We start from the raw sequence: 22,397 nt of genomic DNA, 5'->3' as shown, positions 1-22,397 counted from the left end.
TCTAGTACACAGGTGCAGTGTTGTGGGTTCAATCCAGGTCTGTCTAGTTTTTTAAGTCTCACTGCTGAGAATAGGCATATTTTCCAGTGCAAAGTTAAAACCTCTTTTCATTGTTTACCCTCTTCTATCTATTCAAGAGTCTAGTAGCTGTACAGTCGCTCCATCAACATTCACATGCAAGCTAAATACACCTGGCTTGTTTATTTCAACAGAGAATTTGTGATGGAACGCTATTCTATCATGCATTTTAATAATCAAATGGGTCTAATTAATTATCACAAATGTTTGAAACCTACATCCTACATAACATCTAAAAAGCATTTGTTTTTTTTCTTCTAACTTATGCTTCTCAATACAAACTGAGATGTGATTAACACAATCGCCAACGGCTGAACCAAAAAGTGGATGAAACACATGGTTCACCGCACACACTTCCAGAATGTAGATGTTCAAGTCATCAATGTCTTAACAAGAAGCAGATGGTAAACTTTTTCGTAATAAAGCTCTCATCCTGTGCAGCTTTAAACCAATGGAAATTACAAACTGACAGTAGGTTCCACTAAGTGGGGTGAGTCTTACCTCCAAGGCAGCAGACCTCTTCCGCAGCAGCTGTTCAATTTTTGTGGCCGCTCTGGCCACCAGCTCCTCTGCGTCGTTTTGCTCCACACTGTACAGGTGTTGGTTTCTCTGAAAAATCTAGACAGAAACAGACAGTAGTGAACATATAAAATCACACACGATAATTCAAGGAATACTCATGTGTCAGAAATGTATGTTTTATTTAATGCTAAAACATTTTAGAGAATTTTTCTGAGAATTAAACATGATTCTCTGATGCACTGATATGAGGGGGCCCATAGCAGTGTTAAATTTGGATTGTGCTCTTTCTTCATGCATGTGTGTGTATAGCATTTGAGTGTTTATACCTGTGTGAGGCTCTTCCCAGCTGTGGCCGTGTCTGCCAGGGTGACAAGCTCTTTCTGCATCTGATCAACCCATTCTTTAATCCTATGGGACAAAGCATTGCACACAACCAATCTTGTAACTCAGATGCAACCAGTTTCGAAGAGACATCACAGACACTTCGCGGCGCAATTAAACTGTCAGTGAAGTTATCTTACATCTATTGTCTAACAAGACCATCTGGACACACAGCGTAAAAACAAAACAGCACAAAGAAAATCACTCCTATAGGTCAAGCAAAATGTCAACCAATCATTGCCAGAATCACTGGGAACAAACAAAATGTCGTTCAATCACATGTGTGTCATTTGATGTCAACCAATGTGATTATTCTCTGAGGGTTCAAACATGAAGTCAACCAATCAGGTACATGTCAGCCAGCGTTGCGACTAGTGACAGTGATGTGAGTGGACAGGCCAGAGGTGGGAGGTAGCAAGACCATCGTGCTTCTCTATATATCAAAGAGCTCTAGGCATTATGGGGTCCAGCCTGCTGGTGCCACACACTGGATTATACCTTCCTCTCAGCCTCCTCCAATCATCTTGTCAGACAATAATAAGCTCTTGCATTATAATATACTGGCATGGTATATCACTCCATGCCTCCTGCACACAGGGGCCATGGATAGAGATATATGAGAGAAGAATGACAAAGACCAAAGACATTATGTGTTAAGTTACACAGTGACTTGAATCATCATCTTGAGTTGTACCTGGTATGAGATGCTTGTCGGAGCAAAATACTTGTGTATATACGTGTGCATGTGGATGCATTAATTTGCCATATAAGCTACCATGCGTGCACACACATATGCATGCACACTGACATGCTGCAATTAATATTGTATGAGAGTGATAACAGATTGGCATGGGATACAGATGCTCTCCTTGCCATGCATTCGCACTAACAAAGACACAGCTGTGACCCTTCCCAATGGCAAAGAGACATTATCCTCACATAAACAAGCTATAAAAAAAAACAAAAAAACAAAAAAAAAAACAAACAGAAAAAGACATATGCATACCCTGAAAGTATTTCTCAAAAACTGCCATTGCAGCAGTGTAATGGGTGTGATGCAAGTTCCAGTATGTGTGCAAAACATTTACTCTGATGCTCGATGCAGCTGAGGGAGGTGGTAAGATAAAGAAAGAAAGGTACAGATGATCAAGATGTCAGAAAAGAAATGGGAAAGATGCATGAGGGAAACAAAACCCACAATGGATGGGGCAAATACTGAGAAAGTTCGCTTGTGGAGAAAGATGAGACACTTTGCAAGAGCGGGAAATTCCTGAGGGGATAGCACAGTGTGAAATTGTTTAGGAAAGAGAGGGTAGGTAGAGAAATTAGAGCAGGGTCAGTCATAATTCAGCTGCTATCTCTTAATTCCCAAAGCCAGATGGTTTAGGGGTTGTGGACAACACTGCAGACTGAGGATTGGCAGAGCTTGATGGCTTCGTGAAGACAAACTAACATAGATGTCCAGCTATGAATGTAGACCCTGGAGGAAAGGGATGAGATTTAGTAGTAGATAGTAGTCTAGTTTCCGTTTGTAGTCCATTTGTATTCCAAGTAGCATTGAGCCACTGTTTTGGCTAACAATTATGCTTTTTGTTAGCTTTTTTTTTAAAATTCATCTGAATTCATATGCACATTTTCTGCTTATATTTATGAGAAAAATTATCTTTTTTGACAAGGATCCATTAGAGTGAATTCACAACATTTTACAATAAATGTGTCAGTGCTCTCTGGAAAACAAACATATAATGGAGACATCATTTCTTAATTAACTAATAATGAACATATCTTTGACATTTCTGAACTTCAATTGTTTAACCAACACATTCTCCCATATTGATATACCAGCGATAAGAAAGATATGGGCATTAACTAAATCGGGAGGGTCTACTGAGAAGGCCATACTGAGTCGGATAATTGACAGTATTGAAATGAGTGTTTTTGGAGCTTGATTGAAGCTAACAACTAAAAGTGAGGATATCTCCATCACTGCTGCTCCAATTTTGACCCTTCTGTCTCTTTCAAGTCTCCCACCTTCAAGAAATGTAATATTAAATCATTGGCATACCCTTTTAATATGTTCGAGGACACTGTTTACTCAATCGCTACTGTAAAACTAGCACACTAATTGATCAATATTAAAGAAAAAGAAATATCATGATGTGACAAAGAAGGGACTGATACACAGCTTTATTGAATATCAAACTTCAAAGTTAATTCTTGATCTTGGACACAGCAGTTGAGGAAACAATATGATCATGTCAGATGATCTTCAGCAGACGAAGTGCGCCCAGTTGTCATGAACGTGTAGATTTTCAACTTCCCATTTATTCTGAGGACTTCTCAGGCTTAAATGTTTAAGTCCATTCCAGCAAATTCTTTCTGCTGATGAAGATTATGTGATACAGTGTGATCAAAAGCTCCAGAATAGCTGCTACATAGACCTTGTGGTGAAATTGTTTTCTCAAGTGGTTTTAGTATTAGTAATATTTTCTTTTTTTAATTTTTGACAAATTGATCTTCATGTCTCGCAGTCTACACTAATCTCACTCTAATACTACTCATACTTACACTTCCATCTATTTTGAGATGTTTTTCTTTATTTTTTATCATTATTAACCCTATGATTAGTCTGTTAATTACACCTTTTGAGAGCTACAATTGAGAGACTGTCCCTCCTCTTCTCACCTCTCCTTCACTCTCTTCTGTCCTCTTAGATTCTCTTCTTTGCATCCTCTTCCCTCCTCCACTCCACCCCACCCTTCCTTTATCCCCAAATCTACTAACAGCAAACTGATTGTAAGGCATTTTAGTGGACCTTGGACCTTTAAGCTCTCAAAGCCTGAAGCATTGACGAGTCAGTTGTGAGTTTATGTGTGTGTGAGTGTGTGTTTGTGCGTGTGTGTGCGTGTTTGTGCATCTAGGAACTTGACATTCAGAGAAGCGGAGGGCCGTCTCTCCGGAGTTTAACTTCTGTGCAATCTATTGTTAGCAGTGTAAATCTCTATAACAAAAACTCTCAGGTGTTGACAAATGGATGAGACAACCCAGGTGGTGCGATATGTGGGCATGTGCTCTTCTGCATGTCCAGTATAAATGACTTGGACTTTTTTCTTGCTGTTCTCTTTTTTCAAAATCTATTTAGAATATTTCATATATCAAAGGCTTCATAAAAGTGTCTCATCTGCAGAATAGCTCAGCCCAATTTTCATGATACTGAATTCCTTCAATGTGCATTTGCCTTGTGTGTGTGTGTCTAAATCCCAAACACTTTAACGTGCGGACAAAGAAGTCGTGACTGTAAAGTGCACATTTAGCTCATTATATACAGTAAAGGACCATAAAATCAGAAGTAATGCTACTAGTCCCCAAAGTCATCAGCCTGTTGCTTTATATGAATATTTGCAGTCAAATCCTCTTGTTAAATTGGCCTTTAAGCAGTTAAAGTTTAGGCACAGTTGCATTATCCATAGGCATGGAAAACCTCTGCACATTAATGCCTCATCCTTAAATCATGCATTTCCAACCATCCCTTGAGGTCTCAAACCTAGTCTAATGGCCGTGCTTCATAAATGCCACTAGATGAGGCCTGCTCTCAACGCATCAAGACTGATATGTGAAGTCAGATCTCCTCCTGCCAGAGAGTAGTGTATCTAATTTTAGCTGTTTACATATGAATACTAATTACGTGAACTACAGTGATGCTCTTATCTTATTGTCATCACACTAATCTCTTTTTACAGGCTAAAATAACATTTCGGAGATGCCTTAACGCTAATAAAGTCATTGAGCTGAGGTAGCAAAATGTTTCTGCTCTGGTTGCTGGGCTTTCATTACTGCAGCCTCTAGTACAACGCTGGATAATTAAACACACACACTCACACACACGCACGCACACACACACAAATACACATGCAAATGGCAACTGGGTCAGACACTGCCCTACATTGTTTTTCAGACACAGGAAGAGCAAATGAGAGCAAAACAGTAAGAGAGGCGGAGAGACAATACAAGAAAGAGAGACAGATGTTGTGGTACTATCGCTTTGGCACTGGAGAGAGTAATGAGCTGGTCCACACTGTGTATCTCAATTGGTGGCTGTGTTAAACTACAGTCTAATTACACATCATTACAGAGGCTAAGACAGAAGTGGTCCAGTCCAGACAGCAGAGCAGAATGAGGCATGGAAACACCAACAGTAATGCACCAAAACAACCCGAGGTGCTGTGCTCACGCTCTGTAGCCTAAACACTAACACCCGAGAGGCCACTTCAGTCCTTCTCCAGCCTGACCCAGATAATAAAGAGTACCTTCATATGTGGAGGATCGATCTCTGACCATCCTCTGACTTTCCTGCAACAATTATCAGCTCAGATTTGCAATTTGGGTAGGCCTGTTGATGATCTTGTTCTGAACTATTTCTGGAACAGCCAACATGAGTTCATTGTTACAAACTCAAAAAATCCCACATGAGATGGTATTTGTACCTTTCTTGTTTTTATTCACTTTGAAATGTTTCTCTAGACATTTAAGGTAGGACAAAATGTTTCATCTCCAGAGTATTTATGTGTACAACAGAGGTATTTAGGATCATAAAGAAGCACCAAACCAGCTGCAAAATTACCTTTACATAATCTGTATTCTCCCTCTCTTTCTTTCTTGCTGTCCATTTGATCAGTGTAATCCAGGAGAGTGCACTTGATGAATGGATTGTTATATTTAGTTTTTAATTTATTTTGGCTCACGTCTATGTTGAAACACTATTGCAGCTCATCATCATGCACACTTCAAACAGAAACCCATTTTCCTTGCAGACATATTACAGCCATGATTAGATACTATACTCCTCTTGTGTCCTTAGTCATGCAGATAGACGCGTAGGATTGAAAATGGACACAGTCATGTACATTTGCTGATTTTATATATATTTACTGCTTGTTACTTCACACTGATATACTTAACAGTAAGAGCATTCAAAAGAAGACCCCTCCACAACCTCCCCTGCTTCTAATGGAAACTTACTTCAGCAACCACTCAGAAAAGGAGAGATCCCATGGAAATATAAAGATGGCGATACTGAGTCGTCCTCATTACCATAGCAAAGCCAAGGCAGACTGTCAGCTTCCAGTTCAACATGCAATTAGAATTGATGCTGGGGCCTGCAAGGATTTTTCAGCACTTGAATCCAAAAGAAGCATTTGAGATTTTCGTGTTGCAAAATATACATGAGCAATGTGGTTGAAAGGTGTAGCTGTGGAATGCTTTTTTGTCTTGTTTTTAATATTATGCCCCATTTCAATCAATTTTACCTGCAAGATGATTTTGTAAATACAAAGCATCTAATTGAATTGACTTCGAAACTTATTCAGACACTTGCCCACTCAATCACAAGCGTTTTCGTCTTTGCTTTCCACCATTAGGATGCACAGATACAAGTATCTCTTCTGTCAAATACTATGTTGCCATTAAAGTGTATATTTTATACCACAGCAATCCAACCTGCAGCAGAAGTAGAAGCATTCGTGACCTGCACCTTCGGAGTTTGAATATCAGCAAGAGTGTCTCTAACTTGTCTCTAATTCTGTTTGTGCTGGAAACTTGTATTGTATTACACTGAGAAGAATTTGTCTTATTTCTAATTTCTCAGTGATGGATAATGAATAAAAGTAAGTACATAAGTATGCATGTGCAGCCATGGAAAAACGGCTAAAACTAAAGCCTGGAGATGGACCTGTCTTTAAACGTTCACGTCACAGTTAAATCGTTTCTGATGCTGTTAAAGTTTTGTTCAATGCTGTAAACACACCATGCTGATTTTCCATCTGTGACTCAAGCTCTTTAATTACACAGTATGTGAACAGACCTAAAATTTATAAGGTCGCAAAATGACTGGTTAGGCATTTAAAGCTGTAGGGGGCTGAAATAGTCGTTCAGCTGAACAATGCAAACATCCTGAATGTGAACTGGATTTCAAGAGAACTTTGTGTGGAATTTGCCGTAGGTATCTAAAATACGAACGAACATCTGACTAATGGAGTTGTTTTGCTACATTTGCGCACAACACTATTCTGTTTTTACAGCCGAATGGATAAACTCCAAACTCGCAGAGGGAAATTTTGTTATTTTAAATAAAGGATGAGGGCTGGGCGAAGCCGCTGGTAACTCCTCAACAACTTCACAGAAGAGCTGTCGCGGCGCTCAGTGGCCACAGCCATCCACCGGCGACGAACTGCTGGCTATGGTAACCAGCATTAATCACCGCCTGGAGGCGAGCAGCCACAGGGCAGCTGAGGTATTGTCTACCCCCAAATGCGTCTTCCTCAAAATGACCACTGGTGCATGAATGAAACGACCTGCCCACCCTGCTCTCCCACCCCCAAGCGCGCACGTACTGTAGGCTACAGCCTGCACACCTTGAGTGGCTCGTTTAATGTAATACTCTCTAAACGACGGGCACTTGAAACAAGGAGTCCGCAAACCACAACATTTCCTACTGGAAATTGGATTACAGGGGCTATACTTACATGAGCTGTGTCGGAAACTGCGATGCCAAAGAACCGTCCTGCCATAACAGGAACAGAAGCACCCAGGCTCGTACCCTGCAGGTATCCATTGTCAAAAAAAAAAAAAAAAAGGGGGTGGGGGGGTGGGGGGTAGGGGACGGGGGCGGGGGGGACGGAAATTCCCCGACGCGCGTCAACACCAAATGTGCTCCGCTCCCCTTCGCCGCCAATGAATGGGAGCGGTGTGCAGGAGCAGCGTGAGTGGCAGTCTGTCGCTCCCTCACAGATTAACGAACCCTGACGCCTCTAATCTGATCACCGGACCATCCAGCGCTCTAACAGGTACTGAAGCTGGAGATCTCAGTCTCTCTCTCTCTCTCTCTCTCTCTCTCTCTCTCTCTCTCTCTCTCTCTCTCTCTCTTCCTTTCTCTCTATCCCTCCCTCTCTCACCCTGCCCCCCCCCAATCTACCGAAAGAAAATTCACATATGCTCCTTTTATCTTGTAATGTGACACTCTGTAATGTCTTGACCTAATGCAATTCACACTACCTCTGATTTGTATAGTATAAGATAATTGTAAACTTGATGCATGAGGGGGTGATACATGAGAAATATAAACATCTCTGTCTATTTCAAAAGCAGCTCTGGTATTTGTTTGGGTCCAAAAAGCATCAGAAAGCCTATTTTTTCCTTTGGTGCAGGTGTACAGCATTCCATGTTGGGAGCAACAAATCGTTTTTACCTTTATAAAGAAACACCTGCTAAAAGGAGGGTCTGACTACAGGTACCACACACACGAGCGCCCGCACGCTGAATACAGATGCAGGGTTGGCTCTTTAAAATGCCCTACAACCTGTCAATTCCTACAACCTGCAGGGATGGGAGAATTTACTAGCTTTGATTGCACAATCTTTGCTCGTTGCAATCAGTCATACTGGTTGCATGAGTGGCAGCAAGCAGAGAAACTGTCCCACATGGGAATCGGTGCTTCAGCAGTGTGACAGATCTATTGATTTCACACATACAGTGTAAAACCTTATGAGCAAAGTACAGTAAAAGCCCAATAAATCTCAGTGCCATCAATCATATCTGTTTTATAAGATTGAATTTGTGGCGATGTGCTGTGCATCCCAACACAAATATAGAAATGATACATACAATACAAGCTCCTGCACCACTGCAGTATCTAAAATCATGTTTTCTGTGCATCTAGATTTTGAATTTATTGAATAATTGAATAACGAAACGAGAGGAGAAAATAAACCTAATGTGCTTCTGTGTGTGTGCACGCATGCATGCGTGCATGTACGTGTGCGTGTGTGTGTGTGTGTGTGTGTGTGTGTGTGTGTGTGTGTGTGTGTGTGTGTGTGTGTGTGTGTGTGTAATTCAGGCCTGGAGGGAGGGCAGGGCAGCACAAGCAGGATGCTTGGGGATTTGGTTATCAATCGTTGCCTGGCAACCACACACCATCTCTCGTGTCCTCTCACCCTCCCCTCCTCCATCACCCCCATCCCTCTTTGTCTCTCCCATCCACAACTCTCGGCCTGCTCTCACTCTAATGCACTATTGCTCTTTCCCCCTCAGTTTCTCCACTATGCTCATCCCTTCTCTCCCTGCCACATCACCCTCTCAGCATCCTCTTTCACTACACCTTTCTCACACTCATTTCCCCCAGCACAGGAACAGATGCACCTGCTGATTGGGTGGAGAAAAGTTAGTAAGTGGTGAGAACTCATAATAGCAAAGGCCTCCTCTACAGACATCTCCATTCAATACTTTTTCTAATTAACTTGGAACATCTCACATTATATCGCAAACAGGAAGAGGTGTCAGACAGTGTAAAGACAGACAGTGTATCTCTGAATAAAGAACCTGGCAGCACCAACATAATCCGTAGTCCATGTGATTACATGACCTAAATTATCAACTATTACAAGATTCATTTCAATTGTATAGAAAAAAAAATTAAAATGTAACAGTTTTGCTTGGCATGTAAGACTAATGACCTGGTTTGCCCTATAGTCCTGCATTTTCCACTCCACATAAAGTGGTTATTCCCTATCAATATAAACAATTATTTTTTAAACATATTAATGGGTACAGAATGAATGAGTGCATAATAGCCTTTTTAAATATCAGCATAATAGGCTAACCTTGACTTAATAAGAGGGAACCACCTGTGGACATGGCAATGATTCTAATATAATAATGTGTGAGAGCACTGCCGGTTGAAAAGGAGTTATACTGCACAGTGAATGTTTAGTTTATTTGATAGAGCACACTGCCATCTGGAGGTCATTTATAAGAATCACAAGACTCAGCTAAAGAAAAAAGCTTAAAACCAGCTGCACACTAGAACATAATAGTTTGGTACATATTTTTTAAATATGAAAGCTAAAAATTATTTGATTTAAAGCCAGAACTGCGGAATACAATCTTAAAATATCTAATATTTGAAAGCAGAATAGCAGGATTTCCAGATGCAGGGTGTTCAGACTGAGTGGTGTGATCATTATAATACTTAATAAACCAAAAGGAAACATATCTAAATGTAATAAAATTCAGGCAAGTAGTGAGCTGCCATTTACCCACCCAACATGGAAAATAAGTAAATATCTGTAGATTTGTCCTGTAAGATCAATGAAAGTTGGTATCAAATGTGGTGGCCATGTTGAACTACAGTAGAGTGACTAACAGAGTCAACACACATAAGAACATCAGTAACTAACCTCAGATTAGCGACGTCTGTTCTGCACAGTTGGCAAAAACCAGACTGATGGGACAGATTTATGCAAAAATCACTTATGTGCAATCCATTGTGGCAGCAACCTAAGAACCCACTGGTGGACACCAGTCGTGAAGGAGGCCGTTAAGATGAACGAGAACGCCTCTTAGGCTTTGTTGGCCTATAGGTCTCCTGAAGAGGCAAATATGTACTGGGAGGCCAGAAGGGCTGGGGCATTGGTGGTTGCCAAAACAAAAACCCAGGAGTCAGAGGAGATTGAGGACCCTGGGGAGAAGGTCTTGGCCTCAAGGAAGTTCTGGCAAACCATCAAACGACTCAGGAAGGGAAAGCAGGGCTTGGCTCAGGCTGTGTGCAGCAGGGGAGAACTGCTGACCATAACTGAGGATATTTGAGGAACTCCTGAGCCTGACCAGTACATCCTCTGTGGAAGAGACAGAGCCTAAAGACTCGGCAGGCTAGTTGGTGCTTTGAAAAGGGTGCCAGATTGTGTGCTCCTATCACTGGGCCATCAAACTGCTCAGCCTCTTTTATAAAGCTTATTCTAGGGTGCTGGAAAAGAGGCTCTAACTGGCCAAACAGGATCTCAAGGTCTCAATGAAGAAAAGAAGAAGGAGGTGAATGTGCAGATGGGGAACTTGGAATTGCTCTCCACTCTTTGCAGATGATGTGGCTCTGTTGGCTTCATCAGACTGTGACCTCCAGGATTTGCTGTGGCAGTTGGCAGTTTGCTGTTGAGCGTGTAGCAATCAGGATGAGAGTCAGCACCACCAAATGTGTTTCTTCTGCAAAGTGGCCAGGCTGACCGTTGGAGACAGGGTAAGGAGCTCCGACATCTAGAGGGAGCTTGGAATGGAGTCAGTGCTCCTTCACGTCGAAAGGATGTGTGTCTTTATGTGTCAAAAGCACCCAGTTAATGTGGTTCAGGCCACTGATTATGTCCCTGAGGCACCTTCAAGAGACGTCCAGCCGCTAAGATACCCTTGGGCTGACCCGGAGCAATTTATATATCTAATATGGCTCTTGAAAACCTCAAGATAGATGGCCCGATGGATGGCTGGATGGATGGAAGGATGGAAGATTATTCTTTAATACCCTTGATTATTGCAGTTAGTGGTTTTACAACACAACTGTGATTCAACCAGTTTGTGTAGTTGGCAAACTGGATCTGAGATCACTCATTGTAGACTAAAGCCAAAACAGCAAACAATAGGGAATACAATGCAAGATAGTCTGTGTGAAATACTTAAAACCAAAGAAAAAGGCACTTAGTAACCTACTGAACCATCAAAAAAGAAAAAGAAAAGAAAAAAGTAATTCAAGAGCAAAGTGTGCAAAAGAAGCTCAACTCTGCAGCACAATGTTGTAGTTATAATGTACCTTAAGAAAACACTTACAAAGCAGTAAGTATGTTAGTAAGTTCCAATGTTCATTTATGAATTTCAGGTCTCCTTGTCATGTTTGAGAAGGCATATCCAGGCTTTTGACTTATCTGCAATTCAGATTTACTGATTCTTCATTTGTCATATCAGGATCACAATTTAATTAAAACAAAACAAAAAAAGCTACATTGATCAGTTCTTTGGCTGCTTTGTTTGACCCTTGAACACCCGCTTGCTTGACATGTTGCTGTTAAACCATCAAAGCACTTTTTAGAACTGGTAAAGAAGCCTGAGGCATTCAGAAAGGAAGTGAATTAAAACTGAATCTATGGCTATTAAAATACACATAAGTACATTCTGCTGTTGTGTGTAGATGACAAAGAAGTAATTGGGTAAAAATAATTTATGAATTTTGTTGCTGTGTGAAAAAGAAAGTGAAAGAATCTTCTAAAAAGGTCGACCACAGAAACTAAACGCATATTGTCAAACTGAAGACAGACAGAAAAATAAAACAATAACTGAAACAAAAATGAACATATCATTGGCATAATGAGACAGCAGTAGGAGATAAGATAAGATAAGACTTTATTGATCCCACAGTTTGTGACATTATTATTATTATTATTATTATCCATCCATTTTCTATACCGCGTATCCCTTTCGGGGTTGCCCCAGCTATCCCAGCCATCAACGGGCGAGAGAGGCGGGGTACACCCTGGACTGGTCGCGGGTCGATCACAGGGCACAAACACACAACCATTCACACTCACAATTCTACTTTTTTTTACAATTTTACTCACAATTTTTCACAATCGCAACTTTACAGTCACCAATTAACCTAATGAGCATGTTTTTGGTCTGTGGGAGGAAGCCGGAGTGCCCGGAGAGAACTACCCGACCCGGGAATCGAACCGGCAACCTTGTTGCTGTGAGGCACGCGCACTACCTGCTCCGCCACCGTGCAGCCCATTATTATTATTATTTGTGTTATTCTTTGCCTTGATACCATCCTCTTCTGTTAGAACCAGGAAGCTCTTCTCTACGACAGTCAAGCAGCCCAGTCTCAGTCTGACCATGACTTCACATTACAGCTAACTAAAGCATCAAAGGAATGGCCAAGCATGGATATGTTGTTGTCTGAAATGTTAGGGGGAAGGGAAATGCATATGGGTTCAATGCAGAGAATTTCCCAACAGGGACTAATAAAGGACAATTTAATTGAATAATTGATTAACTGAAGTAAATCTGTGACATTTTAGTTTGTTTCTACTAAACAGTAGTGATGCGCTAACTTTAAACCCAATAAAAAGAAAGGCAAAGCATAGTATACACGGAATGTTTAGTCTTTTTTCTAGAGATGGTGACATGGATTATAATTAATCTTATTTGATTAAAATATTGTACTATATTATTATTATTATTATTATTATTATTATTATTATTATTATTATTATTATTATTATTATTCAAAAGATGCCGATGTTAAGCACAGAGGCACTGCAAACTTGCAGCGAGGCTAGATTTGCCGCTCTATGAATATATCAATACTTTCAAGTTCCACTGAGGATCACAAATGAAATGCACTTGAGTTGATGGGGTCTTATTAATAAATGATTATCAAACTGCTCAAAAGAATAAAGCGTTGCAGGTTGCTTTGTGTCTGTAAATGAATCCTTAATGAAAGCTAGAACGTGCATTACTTTGGCTCCATCTGGAGGTAGAGTCAAGAATGACACTGTGGCAGACCGCTGTGTTTTCCTACTTTGACACGTTGAAATGTCTGCTCATGTCTTCTTATTGAAAAGCTGTTTACTCCTCATGTAAGAACAAAAAATTTGAATATACGTTCTTCAAAATTCAGTTTCATAATTAAAAACAAAACCAAGCTCAACTCTGCATGTGTAATATAGCTCTTCTTAATATTTATTCTTTAGACTCAGGGGAAACAGCTGATTTTTTACAGCACAATTTGCATAATATCTCAACACATCCTGTGTACAACCACAAAACCATAACATTAGATTCTTTGTTTTTACACAGAGTGAAAAACAAGACAATTTTACAAGCATATTTCTTTCCAGTCAGCATACAGATAAATCTATACATATTCTGTCTCTTTTTAAACATAATCTGTAGGCAAAATATACTGACAAACCATCAACAAAACATGCAACATCCAAAACATAAAGTCTCAGACAACTATTGAAGTTGAATAGATTTTTTTTTCCCCATTGTGTTGTTTCAGCCGTATACGGGACGTGGTTGCACAGATAGTCATTGGTTGACAGCACATGTTTTGATTACACAGTCAACTCCCCTTATACAACTATTGACACGCATTGCTGTACAATAAGTCTTTTGTGATTTTTTTCAACACTCACATGCTCAAACTTCGGACAATATAAACATTCAATCTTTGTAGAAAATAAACACTTTATGTACACATGTCAAAGGACTTGAGTCACATTCACACCCCTCAGAACGACAACAAATGGATGGTTTCACAATTACAGGCAACAGCTGATCTGAACAAACAGTATTTAGCTTGAGGGAAGTCTAATGAAACACGAGGGGTTAAACAGTCATGACTGAGCATTGAGGGAATATGTCTTATTTACTGTACTTTGTACACAGACTGTTAAGTAGACTATGAGCATGATGTGGTCAGGTTATTTCTCCCCACATTGTGCATTGTGTTTAGGAAACCCACCGTGCCTGCATGTTTTTCTTTTGCCACATAGATACAAAATGCACACCACAATATTTTCTGCCACCACGCACACCATGATTCAGTTCATTTCAGTTCAGCAACACAAAACACATAATCTTCAATGTCATGACAGTTAAAATGAGACAAGGAAATCAACAATGTAATAATAAAGTGCACAAGCTCCATGTAGATGTTAACAGCTGCTAACATCAGGTTATATTAAAATCAGTAAAAAAATCAATATAGTTAATATTTTCTTTCAATGATGTACAAATTAAAGTTCTTTTTCTATAAGACATATTTAGACGATGTGTTCACAGGTATAACATTTAGTTCCAAAAAAACAAACGCATTCAAACACATCTGTGTTGCATAGAATTAAGAACCAATGGGTCTGGAATAAAAAACAACAACAACAACAACAACAACAAAAAAAGAGATTGGCACAGCAAAATAATTATCTGAAAAATCAGCCACGTTCTCTTCCTTATGGTATTCTCTTTTTTTGTCATCCTTTGCTATAAGATTTAAGTGACATCTTGATCTAAGTGTGTTTGTTGTTTCCTCTGTTATATTTAATCCTTACAAATATTGCATCACCCCTGTGATATGCCTTAATGCACTGACAGTAGCTCTGAGGGTCACTTGATAGTACTTTTTTTTATTCTGCAGATTTGGTGGCCAAACATGACAAGATGAATACATCGGTCACCTGCTCCTCCATGTGTTCTTCTGACTTGAATATGACTGAACCCCAGAGGGCCTGAGTGAGTGTTTTGGTCACAGGCAGTGAAAGAGGCTGGTTCACTGTGTTGCAACGGGATCACTGACACAAAACAGCATAGTTAGTTTTACAGCACAGCCAGACACACAGAGGAACCTTGACATTTGACTGGTTTGAAGAGTTTTTTTTCTTCATTTTGAAATTATTTTTAGGTAAAACTCAGACGAGGGGGCTTTACTAAGACACAGAAAGCAATGCTGTCACATGGAGGTAATGACAGTTGCGAATCTACGTATGGTTTTGACACAAGTTGTGCAAATTACATGTCTTTCCAAAAGTGTAATTACATGATGGGCTACACAGAAATAAATATTCGCATACTCTGAGCAACTACATCAGCCTTGATGGAAAATGTTGTACACGTGACACAGATATGATAAACTCTTGTCATCCACTTCACTTGGCTTGTAACATTCAATACAGCATGTGATTTGAATTTCGAAACACGCTGTTCATTTTATTGTTGTTCTGCCCTGCTCTAGACAATGGCATGCCAGTGAAACAGCAATATGTCACTGGATGTTGACCTTGACCAGATTCTGTCACAGCCCTGTTGAGTAATGCGCGGTGCATCAGTATGATCAGATGACAGAAGGAGCTGTTTTTCATGAACATCCTTGAGCTCACATAGGTCCACATTCACATTACAGCTATTAAGACTGCCTACACCATAGACTAAAGTATCTGTCTGGATTGTCAGTGCACCACCCACAGCCTCACTCTAACAGAGATCATATGTCTGTATTTTATTATATATAGTGACAAGAAAACTCTTATTCTGTATATTGTATTTAGATATATTCTGCATCTGATATCTTTGTGTTTGTATAAACATCACACTGTACAATGTGACTCTCTGATATGCTCTGTAATCTGCATGTATATCTACAATCTGAAGTGCTGTACATTTTATCTTCATCTCATAGCAAAAGTCAACTGTCTGACTCTGTTCTACATACAGTAAACTTTGTTATTCTGTTCTCTTTTTACACGAAAGACTAACGTACAAAAACACAATGCATTCCTTCATTAAATATTTCAAAGACCACTGATGTCCACGCACATCACAACCATCATTTGGGCATGACAACGATATGAAGAAAACACAATGCTAATCCAGTTGATGACTGTGATCATGAAGTCAAATTCAACCTTTTTTTTTTTTTTTTCTTTCGTCTTTCCCTCTGATAGATATGTTAGCTGAGTCGCACAGCACCAAAACCACAAATTCTCATGTGGGTCATGGAATTGGAACTATGGTAAGAAAGACATCACTGCTCTCAAAGCCATATTGCTGCTAAGTCTGTTTCAGTGCCTGCTGTAGCATTTGCATGTTTGTGTCCTACAAGCAAAGTCCACAGCCAGCAGAGACTCGACATGGGAGGAGGTGGACATGTGTGCTGGCAGTGTTGGACTGATACAGTTGTTATGGTATTAGCACATAACTCCCTCCTTCTTAGAACGTATGAACTGAGGAAGTAAAGAAAGAATGGAGGTATTAAATTGATCTTTTTATGTCCTCTCCTTGATTTTTTTTTTCTCATATTCATCTTTTAGTAATATCAGATCTCTGTATTAGTACATCCTGGCTTCACCTTTCGTTGATCTATCGCACCTGCATGTTTTTGGTGTTGTGTTCAGGGGTTGGTCTGAGTGGAGCTGACAAACAGCTTGTGCCAGCTGACCACTCTCTTCCTCATGTCGACCTTATCCAACCAGATGTAGGCTTCCCCTATCAGGGTCTTCTTCATGAACTTGCCTCCATTGGACACTAAGAAAAGCTAGAAATACAGCAGAGAGAGAAACAGCAGTGTCATGGCTTATTCTGTTTTGTGTTTCCATTCCATCTTGAAAAGTGAGCAGGGAACATCGTATTATCCAGCATGAATAATGCAAGTAACATAGAGCAAAGTGGTTACAAGACAACAATGTCTGATCTATTGATCAGTGCATACCTATCCAGAAATAAACAAGTTTAGCCTTTAAATCAAGATGAAGCATTTTAGTATTGTCCTGACTTAAAAAAAGACTAGAAATAAATGTGCTAATATTTGCGACACATTTCCATTCATTTTTCCTTCAGCTGCAGCTTAGATGTTCATATCCTGCAATCTCCCACCTGCTACGTGAGACAGCAGACCAGTTTCTAAAACTCCGCATAATGACTTTTAAGACTTGTTTTGTCAGATGTTACAAGCTCCCAGTTTAAATTAGCTGTAATGAGTCATTTTGGAGCAACAGTAAAAACCTGGATGTTACGTAATACTAAACTGGAGCAACTCAATGATTCACCTCAAATTACTACAATTCCATGCAGACAGTTTGTGGTCTATGGTTATTAGGTCAGTCAGATATGCAAAAAATGTGACTTTATGTTTGAAAGATGCATAGAGCCAGAGCCATAGAGTGTCTGTCAGTCTTCAGCTGTCTGATGTGGGTGCTGTGGTACCTGTATGGAGTGTCCAGTCGGGTTGAGGGGGAATCTGAAGGTCTCATTGAAAGAGGGCTCTCTGTCATGTCGACAAACTCTGGTCTTCTTCTTGATGATCCTCTTCTGAGTGGCTATATTCACCACATACAGCTTCACATACAGGTCTGAAGGCACATTAGACAAATGATGAATGTGACTTTGTGAACCTGCAAACTATTCAAATTTTTTGTAAAACCGCACACCTATATACTCGCACTCATGCATGTCCACAAATACACATGACTTCCAGACCTGGCAGGTGGTCAGGGCTCTTGAACTTGTAAGTGATGTTTCTGCATTGAAGGATCTCCAAGACCAGCTGGTCCCCTTCTGTCTTCACCTCCTTCTTGAGAGCGACCTTGATCTCCCCCATCACTTGTGTTTTACCACCTAAAGGCAACGACAGAGAGATGTGAATGATCACTTGTTAGAAAAAAGTTGGGGATTTCTTTATTTACATAGCCCTGCCTGAACCCTGTGCTAAATGTCTGCAGGCCGATTCTTACAGTTTCACAGAAAAGCATGTTGTCCTCCTCGTGTCACTAAAGAGTGTTTAAATTACTTAACAATAATGCATCACTAAACCTGGGCTCACAGCAGAATGAAACCAGGTGAGAGAATATCTCTCACTGTCATGTGTCTCTTATTGAAGCTTTTGGGTTTTTACAAAAGACATGCAGAGTCAAATGTGTTAAATGAGTCTTCAGGCACCATGGAAATGACCCCCTGACCCTCCTGTGTGTAACAGCTGCCAGGCTACAGCCTAGGAGGACCTTTGGCTTTTTGTTACAAATTGAAACTAGAGATGGAAGGGAGGCATCATGACACCTGAGCTACATGAAACATAGATATAGTTATGACAGCAGGCAGGATAGTGTGACATCCACTTCTCTTCCACCATCCCAAGCCACGCATTAAGTCATTAAGCTGGGTAAATATCATTAATTAATGATAAGGACTTGACTGAGCAGTTGACGCCACAATTGAATAGGGTCATTACAAAATTACAATTTATAGGTGGTTGAATGAGTGGCTGGGTTGAAAAAAAAGTGTTATACAAAATATCCAGCAGATGGAGACAAACTACCAAGAACTAAAGCATTGTAAACCATGTTTTTCTTCCACAGCCTCAGTAGTGTTTTCATTGAGAAACAGCGGACATTTCTGGCACTTGCCTTCATTTTCTGGGGTCCCTAGTTGATTTTTGTCGGTGCCGTTAGGAATAGTCTTTCCACTGTGAAAAAAAAAACACATATGAGAACTGCTTTATTCACAAGAAAATGTGACATCATCACACATATTCAAAGACAATGCAATAATTGGCATTACTGCCAGCCTTAAGCTTTAATGGATGCACACAAAACATTTGCCCCAGATGGTCTTACATGCGTGGCACTTGAAAAATGGCACTGTCCACTCCTGTGCCCGCCCCTTCTTCCGCATCCAGATCTCCATAGGCATCTCCCACAAGACTCGGGGCAGACAGCACCACTGACCCTGAGACATCGCCCAGACGATGTCCAGGTCCTGAGGGTGGCAAGAGTGAGTGTGATGGTGAGGAAATATCTATCTATCTATCTATCTATCTATCTATCTATCTATCTATCTATCTATCTATCTATCTATCTATCTATCTATCTATCGAACAGCAACAAACAAAGAACGTCTTCAGTGACTCAGCTTTTACCACACATGCATGCATGTCCAACAGATATGCTGAAACACACACCCGCAGCTATCAATCACTGACACTGACGCTGTCTGTCACATATAATTTTGACTGAGCATCTCATAACAGAATTTCAGGGGAGGAGCACATTAATACAGATGACACCCTGTCCTTGCATTTAGCAGTGCAGTGTGTAACCTCGGTTACTCATAGCAGGCACACCAAATCCCTCTCACCAGAAATAAATGAAGGTCACTGAGTTTAATTCGCACATGGAAATGAATTTAGTGTAAGACAATATGGATGGTATTTCAGAGATTTAACAATTTGTTCTAGACTCCTGGCTGCTGTTCAGTTATGCTCATACAGTATGAAAGAGTGTGATTAGTTCAGGGAATATGTGAAATGTTTCTGTCTAGACTAAAGGTGCATACATTCTTTGCCTTCAAGGTCCACTGCTTGTATTTGCTTTGAAATGACAACTGTACTTAGATCATGTTGCAATCTGTGACTCAATAACTGGGAATTATGTTTCTGTAGCCATGAAAACATAATCATACCAACAACAGAAGTAACGACAACAGCAACAAAAAGACATACATGCACAATCTCAGACATTCACAGACTTACATGAAAATTATTAAATGAGAATTAATTTGTTACAATTATTTACACATTTGGTTTTATGGTAAAGTTAACTTTGTTTCTGTTTTTTTTTTTTTTTTTTTTTTTTTTTTTTTAGTTTTTAGTTTGATTGTATTATGTTTAATAATATTTATGAGCACATTTTTCCTATGTTGTCTCACCTTCCCTTGACACTTCTGTTCCTCTCATGGTAAGCTGGCCGCTTTACTCTCATTGGCTGGTGAGTGCAGAGTGAGCCTCCTGTTGACTTTTGAACATCTTGATGTGTCTGTGTTTCCTGGTTTGACTGGTTCAGCCTCACATTTGTGTCCCCTTTGTTTTAGGCGATGGGTTTGGGAGAGGATCGGGTAGGGAGGGGAGGCTGTGTGCCATAACTGCCTGCATCTGTGTGTGTGTTTTGTGACTTTTCAAAGGGTTCATTCATATGGCACACACATGCACACACAGAGAGATACTGCAGCATCACAAAATCCTCAGTGGCCAAGGAACAGTAGCCAGGGAAGCTGCACTGCATGCTTAAATAGCCCTGACACTGGGCTTACTTATCGCAGAGAGGGGTGACAACATAGTTCTTCATTTTGAGGACATCACACTAAATATAATGCATAAACATGAAAGGATATTGTTCTAATCATGTTAATATGGTCCAAAACATGTGAGGGATTGCCATCCCAGTTTGGTTTCTATGCTGGGGTTGGAGATTGCCACACTGGGGTCTGTAGAAACCATATGCTTGGGATTGGCACATGCACAATTCATGTAGAAATGGAGGAATCTGGGGCTCTTATTTCAGAGCTAATGGAAAATATTAATTCTGTAACTCTTTTGCTGTGTTATTTACTCACAATTACATATAAAGTTTATGTCCCACTCAAGATGCCCACATAGGCAGCAAAAATGTTAATCAGATGGAAAATGTCAAAAACTATATTTGGAATATTTAGTGCACTGAATGTGCCAGATTTATAAATATTTAATTTTACATTTAAGGACTGAATAAAATAAGATTTTACAACAAGTTTAGGTTTTGATATATCTCAGCTATTTGTCTTTTTTCGTATGCCTTGGATTTTGCTTGGTGCCTAACTTAGTAAGATTTACTTAACTTGGAGGAGGAAAAATTGACCTAAGATTATTGATCAAACCAAATCACTTTGCCCTCAGAGAAAAAAGTCAGACGAGGAGAGCAGAAGGCAAAGGTATCAAGTTAGGGAGGTGAACGCACAGCGGTTTAGGTTTTCATCAAACGATCTCAACAAAGCTTGCATGCGCAGGAAAAAGGAGGCATGTCACAGGAGGTGTATTATGGGTAGGGGCGGGATTTACTTGGTTGCAGGCGGGACTGTTGCACGGCAGCCTCGGCGGCAGCAATGGCTATCCCAGCATCCTCAAGGTGGGCCTGAGTGACGCTGCTCTTGCTTTGGCTTCGGGAGGGGCCATGGGAGCGCAGCTGCCCATCAGAGGAAGACTTTGAGCTGCCTGGGCTGCTGTGTGACTTTTCCAAAGGCAGCATCTGCATGTCTGGTGGAGGATGAAATACAGGGTTAAAACTGCTAATGGGACAAGAGAAAAGAGATGTAGATGAAAATAAATCAAAACTGTTAACAGCGTTTAATATTTTCTGCTCCAGTGGCCCTAATTATACCATGTAGCAGTTGACAAGCACATGGAGTGTAATTACAACTGGCAACAATTGATTTGCATTTTTGTTTCTATGGTAACAGCCTCCATCCCTATGACAACTGAGTGACCACCTTATAAATGACACTTTTTGTCTCAAAATGAATCTTGCTAATAATAATACTAATATCAGAGTGTTGTTTCAGGAAAATACAGAAAAACTAACTAATGGAGTTCTTTTACCTTTGCCTGGATCAGGGAAGATCCCATGGCTTCTGCTCTTGATTACAGAATTTTTAGGTGAATCATGACTCCCGTCTCCTGGTGCTTGACCCATACCATGCCCAGGCCCCATCCCAGGCACTGACATATACCCTTGGCCGTGTCCCTGACCATGACCTTGACCTGACCCAGAACCTGGTGGGCCTTGAGCAGCATGGTGGGCTCTGCTGTGCTCAATGCTCTCACTCTGCTCCTTCAAAGGCAGCCAGCGAGGAGTGTTGTCGAGCTGAGCCGTGTTCGACAAGTCAATCAACACCTGGGACATAATTAACATGCACACACGCACAAACATGTAGATACACGATGACATTTAGAGAAGGAAAAAAATAAGGCCAACACTCAAGAATAACATGTAGAAAAAGACCGACTGATACAACAAGGAGAGGAATTTGTATGAAAGTAAATAAAGATTTGCTAAATTACAAGGATAAGAATTTGTCCATTTCCTAAGGCATAATGCATTTAGCACAAGATAAAAAGCACTGTTGACTATTCCGATTTATAGGCATGAAACAAAGCTTCAGAGTTTATGAGAGGAGAGAGAGGGATAATACAAGTAGTATTAAGTTTTTTTCAGAAAAGCTGGTCCATAGGAAAAATAAAGCAGCAG

General features: G+C 40.3%; 2 protein-coding genes across 2 annotated transcripts in view; both read right to left on the bottom strand.

The window, feature by feature from the left end:
- LOC139337172 (voltage-dependent calcium channel subunit alpha-2/delta-1) overlaps positions 1 to 7,592 on the bottom strand; it is a 58,627-nt gene extending 51,035 nt beyond the window's left edge. Inside the window, exons 1-3 of the mRNA XM_070971630.1 lie at positions 7,503 to 7,592; positions 927 to 1,008; positions 580 to 696 (exon numbers count right to left, since the gene is read on the bottom strand). Of these exons, the coding sequence (XP_070827731.1) occupies positions 580 to 696; positions 927 to 1,008; positions 7,503 to 7,591 (288 nt within the window). The 5' untranslated portion in view covers position 7,592. The remainder of the gene's footprint in view (positions 1 to 579; positions 697 to 926; positions 1,009 to 7,502) is intronic.
- Positions 7,593 to 13,507: 5,915 nt separating this feature from the next.
- The window catches only part of pclob (piccolo presynaptic cytomatrix protein b), a 58,089-nt gene continuing 49,199 nt past the window's right edge, over positions 13,508 to 22,397 (bottom strand). Inside the window, exons 32-38 of the mRNA XM_070971920.1 lie at positions 21,749 to 22,043; positions 21,212 to 21,406; positions 18,957 to 19,098; positions 18,747 to 18,805; positions 17,824 to 17,961; positions 17,551 to 17,696; positions 13,508 to 16,882 (exon numbers count right to left, since the gene is read on the bottom strand). Coding sequence (XP_070828021.1) covers positions 16,739 to 16,882; positions 17,551 to 17,696; positions 17,824 to 17,961; positions 18,747 to 18,805; positions 18,957 to 19,098; positions 21,212 to 21,406; positions 21,749 to 22,043 — 1,119 coding nt within the window. The 3' untranslated portion in view covers positions 13,508 to 16,738. The remainder of the gene's footprint in view (positions 16,883 to 17,550; positions 17,697 to 17,823; positions 17,962 to 18,746; positions 18,806 to 18,956; positions 19,099 to 21,211; positions 21,407 to 21,748; positions 22,044 to 22,397) is intronic.

The sequence above is a fragment of the Chaetodon trifascialis genome, chromosome 10 (genome assembly GCF_039877785.1).
Source record: "Chaetodon trifascialis isolate fChaTrf1 chromosome 10, fChaTrf1.hap1, whole genome shotgun sequence".
Taxonomy (NCBI): domain Eukaryota; kingdom Metazoa; phylum Chordata; class Actinopteri; order Chaetodontiformes; family Chaetodontidae; genus Chaetodon; species Chaetodon trifascialis.
Note: the sequence above shows the minus strand (reverse complement) of the source record. Positions and strands in the feature narration are given on the sequence as shown.